The 23,716-nt window shown below is 44.2% G+C and overlaps 6 protein-coding genes across 8 annotated transcripts; 3 read left to right on the top strand and 3 right to left on the bottom strand.

The window, feature by feature from the left end:
- Positions 1-932: 932 nt before the first annotated feature.
- Positions 933-3,263, bottom strand: Bctrm1. Its single transcript, XM_001555525.2, has one exon. It carries the CDS (start codon positions 3,143-3,145, stop codon positions 1,079-1,081), a length of 2,067 nt encoding a protein of 688 aa, XP_001555575.1. The 5' UTR covers positions 3,146-3,263; the 3' UTR covers positions 933-1,078.
- Positions 3,264-4,031: 768 nt separating this feature from the next.
- Positions 4,032-8,745, top strand: BCIN_01g01220 (hypothetical protein). 2 transcript variants are annotated; one of them, XM_024690221.1, is made up of 4 exons: positions 4,032-5,114; positions 5,171-5,203; positions 5,253-6,127; positions 6,183-6,618. In XM_024690221.1, the coding sequence occupies exons 1-4, from the start codon at positions 4,193-4,195 to the stop codon at positions 6,210-6,212; spliced, it is 1,860 nt and encodes a 619-aa protein (XP_024545989.1). In that variant the 5' UTR covers positions 4,032-4,192; the 3' UTR covers positions 6,213-6,618. The 2 variants fall into 2 exon arrangements, with proteins under 2 accessions (XP_024545989.1, XP_024545988.1); XM_024690220.1 differs by having other exon boundaries at positions 5,253-8,745.
- An 815-nt stretch (positions 8,746-9,560) lies between these two features.
- On the top strand, positions 9,561-11,955 carry BCIN_01g01210 (hypothetical protein). 2 transcript variants are annotated; one of them, XM_024690219.1, is made up of 5 exons: positions 9,561-9,869; positions 10,048-10,052; positions 10,172-10,281; positions 10,333-11,103; positions 11,173-11,955. In XM_024690219.1, the coding sequence occupies exons 1-5, from the start codon at positions 9,864-9,866 to the stop codon at positions 11,433-11,435; spliced, it is 1,155 nt and encodes a 384-aa protein (XP_024545987.1). In that variant the 5' UTR covers positions 9,561-9,863; the 3' UTR covers positions 11,436-11,955. The 2 variants fall into 2 exon arrangements, with proteins under 2 accessions (XP_024545987.1, XP_001555572.1); XM_001555522.2 differs by lacking the exon at positions 9,561-9,869 and having other exon boundaries at positions 9,879-10,052.
- Positions 11,956-13,863: 1,908 nt separating this feature from the next.
- On the bottom strand, positions 13,864-15,759 carry BCIN_01g01200 (hypothetical protein). The gene has a single exon (XM_001555521.2). It carries the CDS (start codon positions 15,530-15,532, stop codon positions 14,270-14,272), a length of 1,263 nt encoding a protein of 420 aa, XP_001555571.1. The 5' UTR covers positions 15,533-15,759; the 3' UTR covers positions 13,864-14,269.
- A 115-nt stretch (positions 15,760-15,874) lies between these two features.
- Bcap3 lies at positions 15,875-18,603 on the bottom strand. The gene is made up of 3 exons (XM_001555520.2): positions 17,510-18,603; positions 17,134-17,448; positions 15,875-17,078 (listed from the first exon to the last, which is right to left on the bottom strand). Exons 1-3 carry the CDS (start codon positions 17,880-17,882, stop codon positions 16,159-16,161), a joined length of 1,608 nt encoding a protein of 535 aa, XP_001555570.1. The 5' UTR covers positions 17,883-18,603; the 3' UTR covers positions 15,875-16,158.
- Positions 18,604-20,569: 1,966 nt separating this feature from the next.
- Positions 20,570-23,647, top strand: BCIN_01g01180 (hypothetical protein). The gene is made up of 2 exons (XM_001555519.2): positions 20,570-20,697; positions 20,774-23,647. Exons 1-2 carry the CDS (start codon positions 20,633-20,635, stop codon positions 23,568-23,570), a joined length of 2,862 nt encoding a protein of 953 aa, XP_001555569.1. The 5' UTR covers positions 20,570-20,632; the 3' UTR covers positions 23,571-23,647.
- Positions 23,648-23,716: the final 69 nt, after the last annotated feature.

Raw genomic sequence — 23,716 nt, 5'->3', positions numbered from 1 at the left:
AAATTTTGAAGAATTTTTGGGATCCAGAGACAGGTGTTTTGCGATTAAGTGACCGCATCCCATCAACAACAGTATCACACGAAGTTAACTCATATGGGAGAATCCTCGGTGTCATACCTCATATCGACAGGTCAGACGAGCACTTGGGACTTTCAAGCAGTGGAGAACTTCCACGAGTAATTCGAGATGCAGAAAATAGAAAAGATGTGAAGATTGTGAGTCCTTATACTTGTGGAATGGCAGCAGAAGCATTGTTTCAAGCTGGCAAGGGCTATGACGCGGTGGAATTAATCGAGTGTGTATGGGGTCCTATGGCAGATCCAGAAAGTTTGGAATACTCAGGAGGACATTGGAAAGAGATTAAACCAGACGGCCAACCAACTTCATCCATGACATCTATGATGCAAGCACGGTCTACCTGGCCGGTTTCTATTCTTCCACAGTATCTAGCGGGAGTTGAGCCATTGAGTCCTGGTTGGTCTCATTGGAAAGTGCACCCGGTACTTGCAGGTCTCACGTTTGTGGATTACCGGCTTTCAACTTCAGCTGGAGAAATTTCCGTAGCCATTCATATACACGAACCAAGTAATACAGGAGAACTCACTGTATTTGTACCGAAGGGAACAGTGGCGGATTTATATCCACCAAAAGGTTGGATTTTCCTGGCATCTAGGAGTGTATGTGCGGAATATCTGGATAAGAAGGTCGTTATAGGGCAAGATGAAGAAGTAACACTAAAGCTCTGTGTTTCGCCGCACGATAGGCAATCAGCGCCTGTTAGGCAAAGTTTGAAGCAGCTGCCCTGGGAAGATTATGAACCCGAAACACAAGAGGAAGAACCAAAAAGTCCAAGTTGTATAAAGCGATTTGGGCGGAAAGTGTTCAAATTACGTAGAGAATGAATTCAAAGTGAACAAAAAAACGTGTTCCACTGTGGTGGTTTCTGTCGGTAATTAGTCGTCGGAAGGGTCGAGGTCGTAACCAATCAAATATTGGTAATCATCACCGATGGAAAGAAAATAATCATTGAATAATATAAAATTCGTAATATAGGGTATATTGGAGCATAGAATGAACATTATGCATGGCCACTGGCCCGGTTCATTGGGCCCCAATTCTCTCGAGGGTTGACTTGGTATCTCACTATCTTTTTTGTGTCTTTCTCCATTCCCAGCTTTTCGTCAAATACTACTTCGAGCTTCTTTTTTTCAGTGGGCGGCGCATCTTTCTTCTCAGCATCACCGCTAGCAGCCTCATCCTTGATAGTTCCCTCCTGGGTGGGCGAAGTCTTTTTGTCCAAGCCCATAATATACCAGCCAGCGGTATTTTTTTTGATAACACCCTCCTTTGGTGGAAATTTCTGTCGCGCCCACTCTCTCATGATCTCCCAAATAACATCCCAAGGAGCATCGGTTTTGATACTACCGCCCTTCGTATGACTTCTAGTAACTCTGTAACCAAGATGACGTAAAGCTCCTCGGAGTGCATTCTCATGGGGAGTGACACAATGAATCACTTTGGCGAGCATTGATGGTATAAAGAAGAACGGATAGTGATCAATGGCCGCAGGATCATTCTTGCCAGTCTTTGATGAGGCAGTTGGGGAGTCCGACATGTCTTCTAAAGAAGGCAAGTTTTCTTCCAGGGCTAATGTGAGCATACCTTCGATCCTAGCCGTTGTATGATACGTATCTTTGGAAACGTTGGGCAGACCATCTAGAATTCTCTGGACAAATTCGGGTTGATGAAGCGGGCCACCATACATGGGTCCAGCAAGATGAGTTCTCATGCCACAATGAGCGCAGTTTTCACCTGCGGATGGTCCCATGGAGTAAACGTGTTTCCAGAAATGACCATTGCCATTTTTATTGGGTGCAAGCTTATTCTTTCCAACCATCTGAGTCGTCCATGCCCCACAACCAGTGTCGCAATTATAAACCATCATAGTTTTGCCTGCCAAAAATTTGACATCGGAAGGAGATTTGTATATTCTAACAAATACTCGGGCGTAAAAATCAATCGAAAGAGAAAGAAGTGGTTCCATTGCGAGGCCATATCGAGCTGCAGAGGTAGCGATCGAATGCAAAATAAGGCGTAGGCCACCTTCATGACTATGCTGGCCCTTGACTGTAGTTCCTCCGTAGAGAGAATATGCCTTTTCAGGATACCCATTTGACGCCCATACACCAGCATCAGTGCAAGTAACACACAAAAGCCCTCCGTCATCTCTAACTGCTTGTACTGCTGCATCCAAGAACGGAGCTGCTGTGCCATAGGGATCTAAATCAATTACATCATATTTTCGGCTGCCACTTCCATCTTTGCAATCATCACCTACTAGACTATACATGTGTGTCAATGCATTTCCAGTCACAGCTTTAATCTTGTTTTCCAGTTTATTATGCTTCACATTGAGTTCGATCGTTTTCGTAGCTGCGGGCAAAAGGTCATTCGCAGTGATGGATGTAGCAAAAGGGATTTCTTGAGCATATCGAAGAGCTCTAAGTCCAGTCGCAGATAAGGCATCGAGAATTTGGAACCTCGGATTGATTGGATTCGTGGGTTTTATGGCTTCTTTCTCATTTTGAGTTTCTGGTCCTTCAGCCGTCTCAGTTGTTACATCATTATTCGAATCGCCGTTGGCCGCTGGGGCAGTCGATTTTGTCCCTTCATTTTGACCATTTAGTGCGTCTTCCTTAGTCTCTGTTTCCATGTCGTTACTGGTATTCTCGGGTTTTGCAACGGCTATTGGAAGTTCTACGGTCTCTCCTGCATTCTCGAGTTTGCCAGCCTTCCTTGGTCCATCGTGTCCTTCCTCAGCGGCCCTCTTTCTCTTCTTCTCCTTCTTAGCAGCATTCTTTTGTCTATCCCGTTCGATTATTTTCTTCTTCTTTTCCAATATGCTTTCTCCGTATGCTTTAATCGCCAGGACGCTCAAATCTCGGTTGAATTGTTGAATTGGGTTGTAGAAAACAGACTGCACTTGGTTTTGACCTTTAGGAGTCGTCTGTGGTACTTTGGATCCTTCTGCGGGTATCAGAATATGTGCGAGACCTTCCTTGACTGTAGTATATTCTTTTCCGTCATGAAGAATATGCTGATCAGCAGCAGGGGCAACTGAGATATCAGGAAGAGTTGATTCCATGATTGGGACTGAAGAAAATCTATAATGTTTTAGTTGCCGAATACTCCCAGTCGGTAGTTCAATGCGACTTCTTCTGAAGCAATTGACTGAAGCAAAAAACGATCGCATGTGTCGTCTCTATTGTTGAACGCAATAATTTGTATTGAGAACAAAAATCAAAATTCTGCCATTTAGGCGGTCGATTGAACGGTATTAGCGCCATTTTAGCTGAATGGCATGTGGAGGCCAGGCTTTCCGCTTTCGTAGGCACAATACAATCTCCAGACACCTTCTAATCAACATTTGATATTGATATTAGGAACAAGAATTGTAATGCACTTCACTCATCGTCAATCTCCATTTTGATACATATGTTCTCTCCAAATCTCGAGGTTCGATACAATGCACAAGTGTGCAGCGTGTGAGTCGTGTTTGGCCATGAACAGCCGGATCAGAAAATCTCAGGTGTTTACCGAGTACACCTGTCGCGCCTTTAATTCCAACCCTTCTGATTACTAGATATTGGTACCCAAAGAAGAAAGTTTCTATGATTGACAAATACAAGTGTCGGAGGGAAGGCAGGGTTTCTTTGGCTCCAGTCTATTGGTCAAAATTCTTAACAAAATAAGCGCCCAACCATGTACTTCTATCCGCTAAACCAAGCTCGAGAATACATTCTCCCAATACTATGGTTGAGCGCTGAAGAACGGTTACATTGTATACTTGTCGCCCAATGAATAAATTGATACCAGGGATGAAATTCTTCCGAAACATAGACATGCATATCCGGTCAAGGGTTCCTATGTACTCAGCCGGCGCAAGTTGCGTCTGCGAGATTTTCTAAGCCCTGTTCCAATGGCAGGGCAGAAGTAAGCGTGCAAGCATCAGTGCTATGCTATTTGTATATGGGTGTAGTATCTTCTTTCACTTCGGTCATTTTCCCTCTATTTCTTATAATTGTAATATTCTTATATATATAGTTCTTTTAATTAAATCGCAAAATTGTTCATTGGCAACTGTCTGCAATTTGCAATTGAAATCTATACTCCTTCTCCGAACGAAAAGCTAATGGCGGGAGGAAAATTTTGGAAGTTTCACTCAAAATCCGCCACTACTGTAGTGCCCATAGACACTGAGCTCACTGAAAAGTTCGGTCTCTTCCACTTGAACCCAGTTCCTGTACTTCCGAAGAATGGAGAGTCGCCTTATAGAATCGATATTGTGGCACTGCACGGTATAAAAGGGGATGCATTCAGAACCTGGACAGAGAAGAACGAAGATGGTGTCAAAAATATGTGGTTGAGAGACCAGCTACCTAATGAATTACCAGGTGCCAGAGTATTCTCGTTTGGATATGATGCGAATGTACTGTTTAGTCGAGGGACGGGTACAATAGAAGATTTCGCAACAAATCTTTTGGAGGATTTGGTGAGAGAGAGAAAGGATGATTCGAATCAAAAGCGTCGGATTATCTTTATATGTCATAGCATGGGAGGTATAGTGCTGAAGAAGGCACTGGTCAAAGCTGTCGACAATAATCTTTACAAAAATACATTTGACTCCACATCCGCCATCCTGTTCCTTGCCACTCCGCATATGGGTTCCGATGAAACCAAAATACCTTTGTCTGTTGCCAATTTTGCCAATGGCTTTCTTTCGGTTCCGATGAGATTGAGCGGTCGTGTGAGAGATGACCTAATAATGCCTCTCGCGCGGGGTTCCCACATTTTGAGAGACGTACAGCAAACATTTAAGGACAGGAAGTTATATGAAGGCATCTTGATCGCTAGTTTCCAAGAACAGGTCATATGTGCGGGATTGAAAGGACTGATTGTTGACAAGGAGAGTGCGCTATTGCACATTCCAGCTGAACGGGCGGTGCCGATAGATCGTCATCATCGAAATATTTGCAGGTTTAGTGGGCCTGAAAGTAAATCATACCAGAGGATTTTAGGAATTTTGAAAGAGTACGCTGATGAAGCTAATTCGAGTAAGTTCCTTGGAAGCCAATAAGAATTAGTTCGAAATGCTAACGTAACTGGAAAGGGATTCCAGAAGAACTCACATCTGAGGACAAAGGTAAGCAGTTCATTTTCGCACGGCATCTCAATTGAACTCACATATCTAGCCGTATTATCCTCGATATACTATCCCGAACTGGGGCAAAGACGTCGCAATGCGAACAATGCCTACAAAGACACCTGCAGCTGGATCTTTCAAAATCGCTCCTACCTTCAATGGAAAGACATTCAACGGAGTCTTATGTGGATCAAAGGCAAACCAGGTGCAGGTAAATCTACACTTATGGCATATATTCTGTCAAATTTCCGCCATCGCGATCCTCGCCACCTATTACTGAATTTCTTCTTCCATGGTCGCGGTGTCCCTCTCCAAAGGAGTCCCGAAGGAATGTATAGGGAACTAATGTATCAACTTTACTCACAAGCATCACCTATCCGCGAACAACTTCGAAAGTCCTTTGTCGAAAAGAAAGCGTCAGGACAGTTGGAAAATGATTGCGTTTGGAGTGAAGACGAATTGAAAGAATTGCTGTTCAACGCCATTACTTGGATTGCGCACTCACAGCCCGTTGTACTGTTTGTTGACGCACTTGATGAAGCTGGTGATGATAATGCAAGGATGCTGATTGATTATTTTGATGATATGAAAAAAAGAGTGTCCCAAGACGGAGATGGCGGATCCCTAAGAATTTGCGTTGCTTGTCGGCACTATCCCAACGTTTCTTTGAGCGAGGGCTTTGAAGTCAACGTGGAGAATAATAATATGTCAGATATTGCATTCTTCGTTAATGCGCAACTGGACGCGAGAATCAGAAATTGGAACAAAGATAGAGTAACCACTGAAGGCAGGGAAAATATTGAAGCAGCTATTGTGAATAAATCACTGGGTGTCTTTCAATGGGTCAAGCTTGTAGTTCCCATGGCTGCAGAGACTTTCAACGATACGGAAAGTCTGAAGGACGTTCATGTCATGTTGGAAAAGGTACAGGATGACCTCGCGGCTGTGTACGAGAATATTTTGACTAATGTCATCAAAGTTAAATATCGACCCAAAACACTGCTGTTAATGCAATGGATTGCGCTTGCAGAGCGCCCTTTGACTGCTACGGAATTAAGAATTGCGATGGCATGTGATGAAGGATCCGAAAATCCGGGACACAAACGATGGGAGGAGAGTGAGGATTACATCGAGTCTGATAGGCGAATGGAGACTTTATTGAAGACGTTTTCTGGAGGACTGGTGGAGATAGCTTTGTATACCTCAGGGTTATATCGCGTACAATTCATTCATCAGACGGTGGTCGATTTCATGCTTACCGGGGGTCTGCTGTTTCTAGTACAACATTTGACGCCAAATGATATCGGAACATCTGAGGTTGGGACTGGGATGGCTAATGCTTGCATTATTGGGCAAAGTCAAGACCGCCTCTCTAGATCTTGCTTGAACTATGTCAAATTACCAGAGATCTCACAGGAAAATTGGGTCGACGATTCCGAGAAAGTAGAGGAATTGAAGGCGCATAAATACTACTTCTTTGAATATGCGATCGAAAAGTGGTGGGTACATGCGGAGAAAGCAGAAAGAGGAGGGATGTGCCAGAAATATCTAGTGCAACAGCTGGAAGAACCTCCCGAGTTCTTTGACAAGTACATTACTCTTGAAAGGGCCATAGATATACATTCATATGGATTGCGCGATGGTTCAACAATTCTACATCTCATGGCATACACAAACCTGCAAGGTCCAGCTAAAGAAATACTCAAACGAGGCGATTCCGTAGAAGATCAAGACAGAGGATCAATTCGGCCTCTACATTGTGCGGCTTACCGTGGCCACAGAGAAATGGTACAATTGCTTCTAGACGCGGGCGCCGACATAACAGCAACACAAGACCATCGGCTTACGGCGCTCGAAGTAGCTGCTTCGAGGGCTCATGAAGATGTTATACATATCTTGCTTGAACGAGGAGCCGATATTAATGCAGTCTCCAACAGTGGAACCGCACTGGAAGGTGCGGCCGCTAGTGGTGACATACGCTTAGTCCGGAAGCTGCTGGATATCGGGGCGAAAGTCAATCAAGAAGGACATTTTGGGAGCACCCCTTTGAAAGCGGCGGCCGAGAGAGGACACGTGGAGATCGTCCGTCTACTTTTGGAAAATGGAGCAGATGTTAGTCATTATGAGGAGTACGCTGGGACTGCTCTTCAGCGTGCCGCTATGTATGCTCACGATGAAGTGATTGGAATACTATTGGAAAGTGGGGCATCGATAAATGCACCAGGAGGCAGACATGGAAGCACTTTACATTGCGCTTGCGACGCCTTAACTCTTTATCACGATACTGGTACGACGATTGAGCTTCTGCAATTATTGTTGGATAAGGGAGCAGATGTCAATATGTATGATGGGCCATGGGGAAGCCCACTTGCTGCTGCTATCAGTCGCTGGGGCTCTTTAAAAGCGGATGAAAAAGAAATCGATGCTCGGATAATATTACTTTTGGAGAAAGGGGCGGATGTGAACCCACCTCCTGGAGGAATTGGAAATCCCCTCATTGCTGCCGCAGGGCATGGTAATGTGAATCTCATGAGTTTACTGCTAAGCTATGGCGCTGATATCAACGCAATTGGCGGCTATAGCAATACTGCTCTCTGCGAAGCCTCGGACACTAGGTGGGCAGCACGTCCAGATGCTGTCAAATTCCTATTAGATAAAGGCGCGGACGTGAACTTATTCGATACTTCTGAAGGACACAATTCCCATGGCCCCCCGCTTCAACGAGCAGCTATTAGAGGACGATTGGAAATAGTGCGCATGTTGCTTGATTATGGGGCCGATATAAATCTGGGAGCAGGACAATCAGGAGGCGCGCTGTATGAAGCTGCTTCATGTGGTCACTTGGAAATATGCGAGTTGCTTTTGAATCTGGGAGCTGATGTTCAGGCGGAGGGGATGGTTGGTACTGTGCTTCACGTTGCTGCCTATCATGGGCATGTCAACATTGTCCGTCTATTACTCGAACATGGGGCTAGTGTCGATCAAGTGTGCGAATTTGGGACTGCACTCCAAGCAGCTGCCGCGAATGGGCATATTGATGTTTTCAATTTATTAAGAAGTTATGAAGCAGATATCCATTTTATAGGAGGTCATCATCACAATATGCTACAGGCATCGGCATTTGGAGGAAATATTGAAATGGTTCGGCTATGTTTGGCTAATGGCATGGACGTCAATATTACAGGAGGAAAGGAAGTTCAAACCGCGTTGATGGCGGCGGCTCAACAAGGACATGTTGAAATTGTGAGATTATTATTGGATGAGGGGGCGAGAGATATCAAGAATGGCTACTATTTTAGTGTTTGGTATTATGCGGAGAATTGGGGCCACAGAAAGGTCATGAATGTTTTGAAAGAGAGGGGTCTGGAGGTAGTGAGAGGAGCCGAAGGGGAGAGGAAAAATATTGAATCAAAAGGGAATGCCGGGTAAATGATATATCATTTCAGCAGATGTGATTAATTTAACCCGAGTATTCTCAATCGCTTCCTAGTGACATGATAAGGATATGAAGGCATCGTAATCTATATATTTTTTCGCAATCAGTGGGTCTACAGAGTGAAGGATTCGATCAAGAGATTGTTCCAGCCATTGGATCATGTGATCGAGGTCCTTCACTGCGCGTGTAGAAGGGTTCATGGCATGAGTCGATGATATGTCTGAAAAGCCCAAGGTTTGCTTTCATGCGCGAGCCGGTCGACTAAGAGGTGGGGAGACCTGCACGATAAACATCAATGCCGATAAGAGCTTTCGAGTGTTTTGAAACGTGGGTTGTGTTGGAGTTACTCTCTGGCGGTGATGCGCATAAACGAGGCTCCATGTGAGTTCTAAGCTCCAGCAGACATCTCTCTCTCTCTCTCTCTCTCTCTCGTCTAAGCCATCGAGTGTCATCGTCTATTGACCGCCACTTGCGTGCGTGACCGAGTCTACTGGATTCGAGGGACAGAAGGATGCTGCGCATTTCCCTATGTGCCTCTATGGTTCGTATAGGCCCCAGATGGCTGCTGCACCGTCAGGTTTTTGGTTCGCTGGCGATGTTTCCAAAAATACATTGTGCATGATGACTGGCTGTGGCTCACGGTTACGAAGATTCCTGGACCTATGAAAGCCGGCAGAGTCTAATCCATTGAGGCTAAGTTTCGTAATTTATGAAGCGTAGTGTAACTTAATTGATCCCTGAATATCTTCAAGCAATTCTAAATGAGCCAATGATGTTTGACCAGCTCCCCAGTTTTCCACCCTTTAGTTGTTTCTGGTCCGCAGATGTTCCTGAAGCAGTCTCGAATTACTTACTTTCATTCCAGGCTCTAGTATTGATTAGTCCTTGGCACAGCAGATCCCCTCGAAAAATAATCTCCCAGGGATCGAGAGGAAAATCGTAAACACTCATTTCGCTCTCTTCGTTCTTCGTCCCTTTCTTCTATACGACACTCTGTAATTAAATGCACCGTCTTGCTGCACCTCTTCTGGACAGACCTTCATCTCTCGACTTCTCTTTGTATCATCGTTTGCCATTATCCGTAGCAGTAGCAGTAGCAGCAGCAGTAGAAACTTCAACCCGGGCAATCGAGGAAATTTGGGCAATTTAGCAGCCACACGCACACGGGATCCTTTCGTTAAACCTGACGCTGGGTCGTGTTTAGGGGTCGAACCGTGTTGGAAAATGAGTGTAAGTCCAGTGTTTCAATCTCTTGTCAATCAAGTTTCGATTCTTCCCCAACTTACTTGCCAATCCATCATCTCGTCAATTGGCATTTGCTTTCAAGAACATCATACCTTTCTTTCAAAAGAAAAAGAAAAAGCAACTCAACTACTCTGGAAGCAATTAACTAATCATCATGGCACAGTACGGGTTAGTTATTCACCATTCGGCATTCACCTTCCCCTGAGCACCGACACCAACACCTGAGTTGCGAACACTCGAACCCAATCTACAGTCTCGAAATAACTTTACTGACGGGATGGTAATAGAAACAATTACGGCGGCGGTAGCAACCCGTATGCCCAACAAGCATCGCCAGGCTACCCTCAATCACCCCAATACGACAATGGAGCAGCGATGGGACGAGACTCTTACGGTGGTGAGCAGCTTTGAGTACATGATCATTGTCATCCCATTAACATCAGAGCAGGACAGAATGTTGAAATGGCGTCGTTAGCACAAAATGGAATGCAACCTGGAGAACAATCCGATCCGAATTACATTCTTAACGCATGTCGCGACATCGATTATCAAATTGAAGCAGCCAATGAATACATCAACGAGTTAGACAGACTGAAGAACCGGGTCGGAAATGAGCTTGACCAAGGCGTAATCGCTAGAGACCTTGCGGGAATAGCGAGCGATTCCAGCACTGCATTCAAAGGTATCATCAATGAGATCTCTAGGCTCAAGAGAATGCCCGAGTCAGGGAGCCCAAGAAACCAACCGCAAATTGGTAGAGTCCAACGCAAACTCAAGGGAACTATGGATCAATACAAGGCGAAGGAAATGGCTTTCGAGCACGCAGTTAGAGATCAGATGAGACGAGAATATAGAATTGTCAACGCCGAGGCCACTGAGGAGGAAGTCAATGCTGCTGTACCAAATGCAGAACCACAGCAAATGTTTCAACAAGCTTTGATGACAAGCAACAGACAAGGACAAGCCAACACAACTTTGAATGCTGTCAGACAAAGAAATGAGGCTATCAAGAAGATCGAGCAAGATATTATCCAAATCGCAGAACTGTTCTCGGAGATGGAGAACTTGGTTGTACAACAAGAAGCTGCTGTGGTCAATATTGAAATGAAGGGCGAAGAAGTTGTCGAGAATATGGATAAGGGAGTTCAACAAATGGACACGGCAATTGTCAGTGCGAGATCAAGAAACAGAAAGAAGTGGTATTGCTTAGGTCTTGTTGGTATGTATCCCTTGCATCTCCTCACATCCCTTACTTTAATCTCCCAATCACTAACATAACAATTCACAGTCATCATTGTTGCCATTATCGCAATCGTCTTAGCTGTACACTTCACCAGCAACAAATCAGACGACAGTAACAAAACTGCTGCCAAGAGAGCAGTTATTCCAGGTACCGACTTCACTACATCAGATAGACTTGTCATACCAGGAGCAAGCTTCGTAGAATCAAGAATGGTTGTTGCAGGCAAGGACTGGAGTGAAGAAAAGGCGGTCGTCCCAGGTGCGGATTTTACACCTGTGGTCAGAAAGTGGAAAAAATTCATCGCATGAGTGAGATGAATTCTGAATGAGGGGGAAATGATGTTTGTATATGGCAGGTCCAGTTGCGCTCTTGATGTTTCGGTTTTCTTTTGTCTTTTCTGCGAATATGCATGTGGTACGGAACTCATATCAAATGAGCTGTGCATAAATAAGATTTGGGCGTATATGATGACTTTCCAGTTCAAGGACTGAAGAAGAGTAGGAAAGAGGAAAGGGGTAGGAAGGGGAAGATTGTCCTTTCTAACACAAGCACGTTGAGATGAGACGTGCCTCGATACAAAATATTTCTTTGTGTAAGAATAATAGGTTCATATGGGAGGAAAAATTATATACCAAACGTTACTTTACTTTTCTCTAGTTGCAACATCCATCATGTTGCTTTCATTCGCTTCGTTTGATCTAGGGGTTGAGGAGTTTTCCGTTTCCTTAGTTTTGAGAGGAGAGAGGTGGGATTGATGTTTATATAGAATATTGTAGTATGGATTTTAATATACGGTAGCTTTTTGTAATGAATCTTATCTGAAACTTACCTGGACTTTGTTGATGCTTGTTTTGTGGGTTTATGTTCTCAAGAGATGAATAGCTTCGTATGATATCTGCTGTTTTGATATTGGATGAGAAGTTCTATTTGTGAGTCTAGGTACTCTCTCTGTGCCTGTGTGTGTTACAAGTCGCTATATTCCTTAGGTACCTAGACGCAGATTAATAACTCACTCCGCTCGAGCTTCTTAGATTATTATCAGACTTGCAAACTCATTGATTGCGCTGCGTTTCATTGTCTCGTCTTATCTCTTTGCTTCCCTTCCCAGCTGATACTTTCCCACCTTTCTAGGTAGGTAGGTACCTATGCTAGCTAGCTATGCTATGCTTTTCTCAACTTGTTGCGTTTTTGACTTGTTTCATGCTTTTTATTTCACGTTTGTGTGTTTGTTTGTTTGTATGTATGTATGTATGTATGTATGTATATATACACCCCCCTCTATTTTTCTTCATTTCATCCTCCTACCTGATATTTTCATTTCTATCTACCCAGGTATCTACTCTCTGCTCGTTTACAAGTCAGTCAGTCTTATTAGTCTTGTCTTTACCCCCACTTCCCTCCCTCCCTCCCTCCCCTTTTCGAATTCTTTCCTATATCTGAACTCGAAACTCGGGATTAGCTACCTACCTACCTAGGTAGATATTTAAACTTCGAGTAGCAGGGTGTTTATTCACTCCTCGCTATTTGCTAATCGCTTCTCCGTAATCATCATCTCGTCTCGTCTCGTCTCATCTCCTCTCTTCTCTTCTATATCGTCCCATCCCATCTATCTATCTATTTATCTATCTATACTATCAACGTCATCTCATCTCATTTATCTCCTGCACCACATACAAAGTAAAGTGTTCCTGAATATATCATTCCCATACAAAATTCACCCACGCATCCCCCCTCGGTTAACTTGGACTGATTTGTTCAAATCTACTCGGTTAGTTAGTTAGTTAACTGGTTGATTGATTGATTGATTGATTGATAAACGAACATTCTTCATTTCCAATTCCATATTCACTATGAAGCGAGGCAAAAAGATAGGAAGGAGGTGGGCGAGTGAGTGAGTGAGTGAGTGAGTGAGTATGTGGTGAAGAGGGAGGAATTTGTATCATGTCCACGTACCTAGGTACACACATACCTATACATATCCTTCACCTATCTGCTAATAATTCTCCATCTCATCGCCTTCTGCTTTCTCTCATTTTTTAACCCCTTAATTAACCTACCTAGGTATCCTATTGCTTTACCACATATTTCCATCCCTGCGATTTCCGTCTCGTGATTTAGATGATATGATATGATGCGTTGTATCTGCGTACCTACCTACCTATCCCATTGTATTTATTTCATTGTAGCTCAATTCATTCCGCCTCTTTACTTTTTTTTTCTGAGATTGCGAGTTTCATCCGTATCGAACTATTTCGATTCGGACTCAATTATCTTTCATTCAAACATTTTCATCCTCCAATTCCAGCCCATTTTATTCCATTCCACCTTGCAACCATAATCACCACTGCTCCTCTCACCACACTCACCACACTCACCACCAGAACCCATCATTCATGATCATCACCCATTTCCACCCCAAACCTATTTCCAAATCCTACTCCCACTCCCCTGACACCCAATTCCAATTCCACATCCACATCCACATCCCCATCTAAACTGCCACTCACCCCCTTTCCGATTTTAATAATCTCCAACTCCAAAATCCACTACTTATCTAGTACTCCCTAGCCATACCGAGTATTTTAATAACTTTCTCCGAGGTACTTAACATATCAGTTATCTCGTCTCGTTTCACTTAATTCTTATCCCAATAACGGATATCATATTCGCGGGATTCCATCACATCACATCACATCAACTCACGTCGCATCACTCATGATTGAATTCCAAATATAATGATTCAAACCGAAGCAATGCATTGAATCGACTGATATAATTACCTCACTCCGTTTCTCCTATAAACACCGTTTAAACCCTCTCTCCCAAAACAAACATTAAGAGATAAACCAACCGACCCGTCCATTAATTCCCATACATAACATACTGATCTGATATCCCGCTGCATTTCCTCCCGTCCCCACCTCGCTTAAACCTTGATGCCATGTCTATTTACCATGAGATATTAAAATGATATTGCGCCTATGATACACGCCTATGATAATCCGTATCATGCTATGTCGTGCTGTACCGTGCCATCGTCTTGCCATGTCGTGAATGTATGTATTAGTTAATATATGCAACTCCACCTATCCCAAAACCTTTCCGCCTGCCCAAAGTATACATCCATTTCCAGTCTTAGAAATCAAGAAGCTTCAAGTGCATCTCTTTCTTCCTCTCGTCCTCTCTGCTCTTCTTCAGCTGACTGCAACCCAGCTATCGCCATATCTCGTTCTTCGTCTCGTTCTTCATCTGCTGCTTCTCCATCATAGTTATCCAACCCCCCCTCTTCTGTATCCCAACCCACACCACCAATAACTTTACGTAAAATTCCCATCCGTTTATCAAACCCCTCAAGTATCTTGTCCAGATCCAAATCCCCAATCTCTTTTTCATTCATCTCGTTGTTTTCCTTCCCTTTACCCTTCTCCCGACTCCCACTCAACTTCTTGTCCCCTTTATGAACAGGTATTCCCACTCCATCAATCCTCAGCATCAATCCACCTCCCTTCTCCTTTTTCTCTCCACCCTCCTCACCCACACTTTCGAAAATTGGTGCTTTGCCAATCTCACATCCCATAACCTGCCATTTATCACTTAAACTTTGTGCTCCGACTACTCTATCTCCCGTTTCGTTCATATCGATGATGATAACTCTTTCCTCCCTCTGTTCCCCCTGCGTATCCTTGTTTTCCTTTTTTGCTACTACTATGGATTTTGAGCTCGAGCTCGAGCCTGATGTTCTTAATTCCCCAGAACTCTTATTCGTCATGGAATTACTATTTGAAGTATCTGCATTGGACGCGTTCGGTAAACTTCTCAAACAAGCCTCTTTCAATTCCTCACAATCTTCATCATCCGAAAATATATAATGGATCTTACACGGATGGTGTGTTGTTGGTGTCTTCGGATTTCCATCTCCATCCTCGACTCCCATAGTCGAATCTGTGATCAACGTGAAGTACCCAGCAAAAGAAGTGACTTCTTCTCTAGGCATCTGCGAGCCGTCTTGTGAGTTAGATGGTTGTTGGATATGCACTAAAGGATCTGCGACATGCGGAGGATATTCTGGCAGCTCGGGGAATGGTTCTCCATAAGTGTATAATTCTTCAGCAGTAGGTGAAGCGAACCGACGTTGGTCGTCGGGAGAGATGTTTCGGGTATTTCTAGGAGAACTAGTTTCTTCAGCAGTAGGTGAAGCAGATGATCGATGGTCTTCAGCAGAAAGATGCCGAGCCTCTCTTGGTGAGACAGAATATCTAACTTCCTGCGGAGAATTCGACAAATACTGAGGATTCTGTGGAGAACTAGATATCGAAATGTTTCGAGGAGAAGTAGATATGCGAAGTGTATGATCCGGAGCTCGAGAGGGTGGAGGGTCAAGAGAATCAGGTTCGTTTGTCGACATGATGGATGGATGTATGCTTGACTCTCCCGTTTGCGTGTAGTTGCGTTTTGTTGGGAAAGATGACAGAGAGGCGGGCTTGGGGTAGTTGTGTAATGATGGATATTGGCTAGCAAGTAGTCTTGGTGTAGTTGTGCATATGCCGTGCAATGTAATCGCGGGGATTCTTGATATTACAAGATCTTTAATAAATAACGAAGAGTTGCGAGAAAGGTTGGAGCTTGAGCTCCGGATGATTGATTGATAGACGCATTATCGATGGCTTGGCGTTTATCTTATCTTATCAGCACGTGATCACAATCGATGTTCTAGATCTTTTCAAGATCATTAAAGCAGACTTCACTTTGCAAGTACATTTGAACTGATGTTTGAAGGGCATGTTTCTTTATCCATATTTCGTCTTCCTGTTCAACTAAATACGTCTCCTTCTATGCTCAATATAAACCACCCGAGCACATATATCCATCCATCAATGTCATCGCTTCCAAAAAAAAACAGACTCGTTGCGCCAAATATGATATCCCTTTCGTATTGCTTCGTAAAATTACACAAGGCTGTGTAAGTGTATAATATACAATGTATTTTGTTTATGTATTGCCTCCGCTGTTTGTTCTATCATCCAAACTTTATCAAATTAGAAGAGTAAAGATACCACCCCCAACAGCAACCATTGTTGTAGCAAAGCCACCAACGAAAACTCTAGCCCATTCAAATGGTGCAGGACCTCCTGACCCTGCAGACTTTTTCGAAGAGCTGGTTGCTGATGCCGTTGAAGTAAATCCTTCTTCGGCATTAAAGCCTGTGGCAGTGGGGTTGTAAGTTGCCTGACCAGTTCCCGTCGCAGTAGGTGTTACACCAACTCTTGGGACTCCAGAGGCTGTTTGTGTAACAGCTTCTTCGTTTGGTGCACTCGATGCACTTGGGATAGCTGCACCTGCGCTTGCGAATGGTACGATATTGGATCCAGTAGCGTCAAAGTTGGTTTGCGCAAGTCCAATTCTGTTATTGTCGAGATCGTAGACAGCGTATGCTGATCTCAAGAACGTATCGCCGAAAAGCGTGGGGTTCGAACCAGCTGCCTGAATACCAAGTTGACAAGCTGGGTCACCATTATTGTAAGTTGGTGTACGCCCATCGGTTGTGGTAAGAGGCAATACGAGTTGTGATACATCCACCTTGATGGTGGGGCCACCCACTCCCCCAAAACCGTAGTTTATGGTACCATTCTTCTTGGCTAGAGCACATGGAACTACTACCGCACCAATTTGTTGAGAGACTGTTGCTCCGAGCTCCTCAAAAACAAGAGCGGCAACGTCATCGGGCAGAAGGGTAATCGTGGTTCCAGAATCGAGGATTGCTGGGCGAGCAAAATCGGTAGGGGTCAATTGATCAGTTCCAGACGAGGACTGGACCGAGAGAGAAGTCCAAGCTACAGTGAAGGATGTTACTGATCCTTCGCGAGAACTTGGGTAGACATCGACTGTGACTAAATCGCCAATGTATTTCTCTGTATCAATACCGCCGAACAATATTGAGCCTGTACTGGATTCTATCTAGACGTCAGCTCTGTTCTCATGATCGTTCCATGAAAGGGTAAAACTCACGTAAATCATCCAACCACAAGCTATAGGCATTTGTTTTGATCAATCCTGAAGAGACCATTACATTCGGTAAATTTGGGTACGTAGTCCCATTTCCAGTCTGAATGTTTGCCTCGGAGCTATTGTATCCAATGCCCATAATTCCAATCGGGATAGAAGTATCTGTAGCCAAACCCATCGTGAAACCTTTGACAGTTGCTCCACCAATTGAGAATGTATCCTGGAAATAGTCTCCAGTGGACCCAGTTCCATCTACATATGAAATGTTGAAAGCATCTTGATCTACGTCGAGAAAAGTCTTGGACGCAGAAAAATCAACTGCAGCATGTTAGCAAGCCTCCACATAATAAACTTACTTCAGGAGTATAGATATACATACAACTCCCACCCGGACACCCCCCATCTCTGGTATCCTCACAAATGCTCGCGCTCGAACTTGGTACCCAAACATCAGAACTACCCGTATCGATTTGTAAACTCAGCGCCTGTGCCGGTGTCCCCACTGTAACATTTGCATAATATAATCCACTGGTCACAGCATTTCCTAAATTCGCCGTGACTGTATCTGCCCTTTCTTCAACGCGCATCGCCTCTCCCATACCTCGTCGCTGGAGGTGTTGCTGGCGCCTTTGTAATTGTTCTGCTTCATTGGCATGGTTTTTGGCGATTGACATTTGAACGGTGTTTGCGCCTGCAGAGCTCAAAAGCGAGGAGCTCAGCAGTAAGGTTGTCATTATTGTAGATCCCGCCATGTTTGCCGTTTTTTAGGTGATATCGATAGAGGATGGCGGAAGAGAAAGTGTAGGAGGTCGAGGAGAAGGAGGAGAGGGAGAAGGAGGAGAAGGAGAAAAAGAAGGAAGAGGAAAGGTAAGTTCGTGAATAGCCAAAGGAAAGAAGGAAACTTGAGGCTGGAAATGAGTGAATCGTATTTATTTCGCCCGGCACAGTGGCTGATGGCGATGTGGAGAAGAATAGTACCTTTGATTGCACCGTGGCTTCCTTGTCCCTCTATCGTGATTGGAGCATTTGAGCGAAACTAGGTTGAGACGGCAGCGCTATCCTCCACCTAGGTCGCTAGCAAAGTAAGCTTTGATAGCTGTGATAGCTTTCGTTCCTTAAATCAAGGTTAATTCAACCCAAAGTCCTTGTTTAGCGCAAAGTCAAACGGGATGGGGCAGCTCGGGAAGGGAAAGAGAAAGAGAGAGGGAAAGGGAAAGGGAAAACTGCAGCCCCGGAGAAGATCTTGGAATATTGGTAATGTCGCTTGTGTATGTATTGAAATCGAATAGATGGGTGGATGGATGGATGGATGGTAAGATTAATGAAATCGATTGGTAAGGAAATCTAGAGTTCACAAAAGGATCCGTGTCGTCGAAAAACCGTTCTATACGATACAATCTCTCTCATTGGGTTGTGCAATACAATTCTTACCTCTTTTATGTATGCAGGTAGGCAGGTAGATGCAAAGTATCCAAACTTTTACTCCTTTCTTCTTCCGCCTCCCCAGCCATCATGAATGATGCAGCGTGCCAGATTGTGGAAAAGGCGCTTTGTAAAACGGGAACCAAAGAAACGTGTCCGTATAGCCAAGATTTGAGACTCGTTATTACTCCGTGATGGGTTTCCCGTTTCTAAAGGGAGATGCAGGGCTTAGAATATCCAATCAAATGTGATGACTACTGTCCAAGTCTGACATTCCTGTTCCTTTCGTCCCAATTCCCAATACACTCAGCTAGCTGAACACGAATTAGTTCTCTGAACAAAGATACATTCCGCCACAAGTCACTCCGTACACGCAACCACGCAGTCATGATCTTTTCCAAGCAACCACAAGCCGTTGCATTCAGCCATAGCAAACTATGCCAGATATAGCATGCGGCTTTCTTGATACACTTATTCATCCCGTCACAACATTTGGAGTATCACCAGACCAACGGCATTGTGAATAGCTCTGCCAGGGTTATTTTGCCCCTCAACCCTCAAACCCCCCCCCCGGATCTAATCGGTAAGCAGCCGTGCACTGCCTTCTTGCAAAAAGGGTAGGAAAGGCTTGGCGAAAGCTTGTATTGAGAGGAAATCACTCACAGCGGTAAAACGAGACCTTTCCACAAACAACATCGATATCGTCAAAGATAGTTTTGGTGAGAAGTATCATTGAATGGGGTGATGGATAATACAAGGACCTACCTCATGTCACGACTTCATCGGGTGAAAGGGAAAGGGGCGAGAAAAGAGACGGCTATCGAATCTCTGACAGACACATGTGCTGACTCTTGGCGGCCACGGGAAGTAAGCTGAGTTCAAGCTTCTGTCCTTGTTTGAGGGGCAGCCGCAGTTGTAGGGGTCGAGGTATGTTTTGGTTCTATCATGATGAATGTGCTATGTACTTACTATGTGGCTGTGCAGCGGTAGGTACTAATGACGTGTATGACTTCATGATGCTACTCGAACACTTGCGAACTCGATGGCTCTGTCTACTGGGGTTTCTTATTCTTTGCCATGGAGGGATTTGTCAGTTGGGCAGATTCCTGAGGTAGTTTGAAAACGTTCTACATGTTAGGTGTTAGTTAGCAGACCGAGTACTGAGTATTAGCAGCTCGTGTGTTCTCGTGCGTTTAAATCTCAGTATTTCTTTGCACAACGGAGAAAAGCTTCCATGATTGATATAATTAACTTTCTCTTCGCTGAAGGGTGTATGGCTGGCGTCATGCTTTTAGATGGCAAATCAAATTCGGGAGGACTTCATTGCATTTGATATCACATGATAATCTCGCGAAGAAATGAGCCTACCAAGGTTACGAGGGAGAGGAAAGGATACTTAGTAGAAGCTATATCGAAATCAGAATCGTTTGCTGGAAGTGTCTGCATAGGTAGGCGTTTGAAGAAAGTGAATACTTTACACTCTGTATGACACCCTCTCCATACTTGAGATTCTAATAAGGACCGTGGAATACGTCGAGAACAGAGTGAAATTCGAGGTTTGTAGGTGCAAGGTAGAGAATGATATCTGAAACGCTTTCTTCAGTGTGAATTCATCAACTTATCCCTCCGCTGTCATTCGAAATAGGATGGCCTCATGTATCGCAGGAACGATAGAATGCCTTCATTTTGGTTCTAATTGGACTCAAAAAATGCTCCTGGTAGAAATTCTGGAGGGTCACTCGAGAAACGAAGGAGTATATGCAACACCAATCACAGTCCCATATGTCCATAGCAAAAGCAGATTCATTATCGCGAAAATCGACTGTACAAGTGATGAAGCCCATTAATCAACATCTGCAATAGCCTTTTCCCTCAACTGATAGAGCCAGAAAAACGAATACAAGATAATGGAGAGGTTCATTCTGGTTATTCGAGGCTCCTGGAGCTTTAGTCAACAATGTCAGCCTTGTATATGAGGCTCTAACAATGGACTTCTTCAATCCCAACTTTCAAGCTCGCTCTCCATAGCAAAGCTCAATTCAGAATCTCTCAAGGGAAAAGAGGCCATGGACAAGCGAAGATGTCAATTCGCCCTTCTGTCAAATCATGGTCTTCGACTTTAAGACTACCTAAATCTTCTTTTCCGTAAGCAAATCTTTGGTTTGGCTAATCATTTGGTTAATAATTTTCTCGAACCACCAATTGACTATAACATCATCAGCCCTCGACCTCTCCCTGCAGAGCAACCAAAATACCTTCAACGATGCTCCGATGATCTTTACAAATGGCAAAGCCATGCAAGATCCACCAAGAAGCCGTTTATCCTTCATGACGGTCCTCCATACGCCAACGGACCTCTTCATGTGGGACATGCTGTAAATAAACTCTTGAAGGATATTATTTGTCGAACCAAGCTTCAACAGGGTCACCGAGTTGTGTGGGTTCCGGGATGGGATTGCCATGGTCTTCCGATCGAGATCAAGGCTCTTGAGCAACAGCGCGAGAAGAACAAAGATGGTGGAGGGGTATTGGATGCCATTGGAATTCGGAAAGCTGCTCGAAGCCTAGCAAGCAAAACCGTAAAAGAACATATGAAAGGCTTCCGGGAATGGGGAGTTATGGCGGATTGGGATAAGGCCTGGAAGACAATGGACAAGACATTCGAAACCAAGCAACTTGCAGTTTTCCAGGAAATGGTCAAGAAGGGCCTTATTTTTCGACGTTACAAACCGGTTTATTGGTCGCCTTCATCGAGGACAGCTCTCGCGGAAGCGGAGCTTGAGTACAATAACGAACATATTTCGACATCTGCTTATATCAAGTTTCCTATCACGAACATTTCCAACGAACTAAAAGATATTATCCCCAATTTAAATAACCTCTCGGCATTGATATGGACTACTACACCTTGGACCCTTCCCGCAAATAGAGCCATTGCATTTCATCAAGATCTGACTTATTCTATTGTCAAATGTGACGAAGAACACCTGATTATTGCAGATTCTAGAATCTCTGCACTACAAGAGTCATGTTTCAAAGATAAAGCCGTCGAGATTGTTCAACAAAATATTCCTAACTCTATCCTCAAAACTCTGACGTATACCAACCAACTTCGTGGCCAAAACTCTGATGCCCAACCCTTGATTCATGCCGATTTTGTTTCGGCTGAATCTGGCACTGGACTGGTTCATTGCGCTCCTGGCCATGGTATGGATGATTATGAGGTTTGCACTCGTCTTGGTATAGAAGCTGTTGCCCCTGTGAATGATCTTGGCTGCTTCACCGATGCTGCTCTTCCTGACGATCCAAGTGCTCTGTCAGGTAAGTCGGTTTTAAATGATGGTAATATGGAGGTTCTCAAAATTCTTGGAGATCGCGTTCTATTCATATCAAAATATAAGCACAAGTATCCATATGATTGGCGAACAAAGCTTCCAGTCATTGTCAGAGCCACAGAACAGTGGTTTGCAGATGTTGGAGATGTCAAGAGTGTTGCTCTAGAAAGGTTAAACGATGTGTCATTCATCCCTCAAACCGGAAAGCAGAGATTAGAAAGCTTCATCAAGTCTAGGAGTGAATGGTGTATCTCAAGACAACGAGCTTGGGGTGTTCCAATACCTGCATTGTATGACGAAAATGGCACAGCCTTGTTAACTGATGCAAGCGTTGCACATATTCTATCTGTTATCGATGAACGAGGCATTGATGCATGGTGGTCAGATCCAGAAAATGATCCGGCATGGATTCCCGCCGGAATGAACGGTACATATCGGCGAGGCAAAGATACTATGGATGTTTGGTTCGACAGTGGCACTAGTTGGTCGCAGACCGATCAACGTGCTGATGTCTACTCTGAAGGCACTGACCAACATAGAGGGTGGTTTCAATCAAGTTTGTTAACTCACACCGCTGTTGCCGAGAGTTCAGAGGCACCTTTCAAAACTTTGATAACACACGGATTTACTCTTGATCAAAATGGCAAAAAAATGTCCAAATCAATAGGAAATACAATAGCACCGAGCCAAATCATGGACGGTTCTCTTCTTCCGCCTGTGAAGATAAAGAAGAAGGGTGGGAACATATCTCAAGGACTGGGAGCTGATGCATTGCGCCTATGGGTCGCCAGCAGCGATTATACTAAGGACCTTGTCATTGGTCAACCAGTTCTTGCGACTGTAAACTCCGCTTTACTAAAGTATCGGATCACCTTCAAAATGTTGCTCGGATCAATGCACCAGAGTGCGAGGACGTCACCACTGACTAAATTGGATAAAATAGCTTTGGTTCAATTGCAAACAGTCATGGCAGAAGTTGAGGCGGCTTATGATTCATACGAGTTTAACAAGGCTGTGAGTGCAATCAATCGATGGATTTACACAGACCTTTCCGCATTTTACCTTGAAGCCAGTAAGGACAGACTCTACTGCGGTGATGGAGGAGGTGTCCTGGAAGAGATATTCCATGGTCTATTAAAGATGTTAACTCCGATCACTCCTTGCCTCGTTGAAGAGGTATGGAACCATCTCCCTGCCTGGATGGCTGCTGAACAACCAGTTCATCCATTTCATCGCGAATTTCTTGATCCTATCATCCCTTCAAGTCGGCTCTCCGCCGAAGAAATTTCATTGATTGAGCAAGATATTCCATGGTTGTTAAGCGCACAGATTGCCATCAAAAGTGCACAAGAAGAGGCTCGCTCTGAAAAGATTATCGGCTCTTCTTTAGAATCATCCGTGTTGATAGATTTGCCTCCAAAAGGCCAGGAGGTATTCAAGCGTTATGCAGATGAGCTAGAAAATATCTTTGTTGTATCATCCGTGGAGTTCGGTAGTGATGTTAATAGAGGGGATTGGAATTTTTCCGCGTTGTTGATTCCACCAGGGTGGCATGGCCCGAATGAGGAAGGAAAAGTATGGGTTGTACCTCCTAAGGACGAAAAGTGCCCTAGATGTTGGAGGTATGTAGCTCCAGAAGAGGATGAGCTTTGTAGGAGGTGTGGGGATGCTATTACTGTATAAATGATGTTTATGTACGAGTATGTCGACGAATAAAAGATACCCACTTCTCACACTACCAATCACATTCAAACAATGCAAGCTTTCAAAGCATCATTTATTGAAAGAATTCAAAAATCCATCACATACCGATTGGAACTTTCTAATAC

This window comes from Botrytis cinerea, chromosome 1 (assembly GCF_000143535.2).
Source record: "Botrytis cinerea B05.10 chromosome 1, complete sequence".
NCBI classification, from domain to species: Eukaryota; Fungi; Ascomycota; class Leotiomycetes; order Helotiales; family Sclerotiniaceae; genus Botrytis; species Botrytis cinerea.
This window is presented reverse-complemented; position numbering and strand designations above follow the sequence as displayed.

Coding starts and splice junctions, on each gene's coding strand:
- Bctrm1 (XM_001555525.2), bottom strand. CDS start 3,145: ATGGAATCAACTCTTCCTGATATCTCAGTTGCCCCTGCTGCTGATCAG.
- BCIN_01g01220 (XM_024690220.1), top strand. CDS start 4,193: ATGGCGGGAGGAAAATTTTGGAAGTTTCACTCAAAATCCGCCACTACT. Junction 5,115..5,170: donor CGCTGATGAAGCTAATTCGA/GTAAGTTCCTTG, acceptor GTAACTGGAAAG/GGATTCCAGAAGAACTCACA. Junction 5,204..5,252: donor ACTCACATCTGAGGACAAAG/GTAAGCAGTTCA, acceptor TCACATATCTAG/CCGTATTATCCTCGATATAC.
- BCIN_01g01210 (XM_001555522.2), top strand. Junction 10,282..10,332: donor GGGACGAGACTCTTACGGTG/GTGAGCAGCTTT, acceptor ACATCAGAGCAG/GACAGAATGTTGAAATGGCG. Junction 11,104..11,172: donor GTATTGCTTAGGTCTTGTTG/GTATGTATCCCT, acceptor AACAATTCACAG/TCATCATTGTTGCCATTATC.
- BCIN_01g01200 (XM_001555521.2), bottom strand. CDS start 15,532: ATGTCGACAAACGAACCTGATTCTCTTGACCCTCCACCCTCTCGAGCT.
- Bcap3 (XM_001555520.2), bottom strand. CDS start 17,882: ATGGCGGGATCTACAATAATGACAACCTTACTGCTGAGCTCCTCGCTT. Junction 17,449..17,509: donor GGGGTGTCCGGGTGGGAGTT/GTATGTATATCT, acceptor AACATGCTGCAG/TTGATTTTTCTGCGTCCAAG. Junction 17,079..17,133: donor CTTGTGGTTGGATGATTTAC/GTGAGTTTTACC, acceptor ACGTCTAGATAG/AATCCAGTACAGGCTCAATA.
- BCIN_01g01180 (XM_001555519.2), top strand. CDS start 20,633: ATGTCAATTCGCCCTTCTGTCAAATCATGGTCTTCGACTTTAAGACTA. Junction 20,698..20,773: donor CTACCTAAATCTTCTTTTCC/GTAAGCAAATCT, acceptor TAACATCATCAG/CCCTCGACCTCTCCCTGCAG.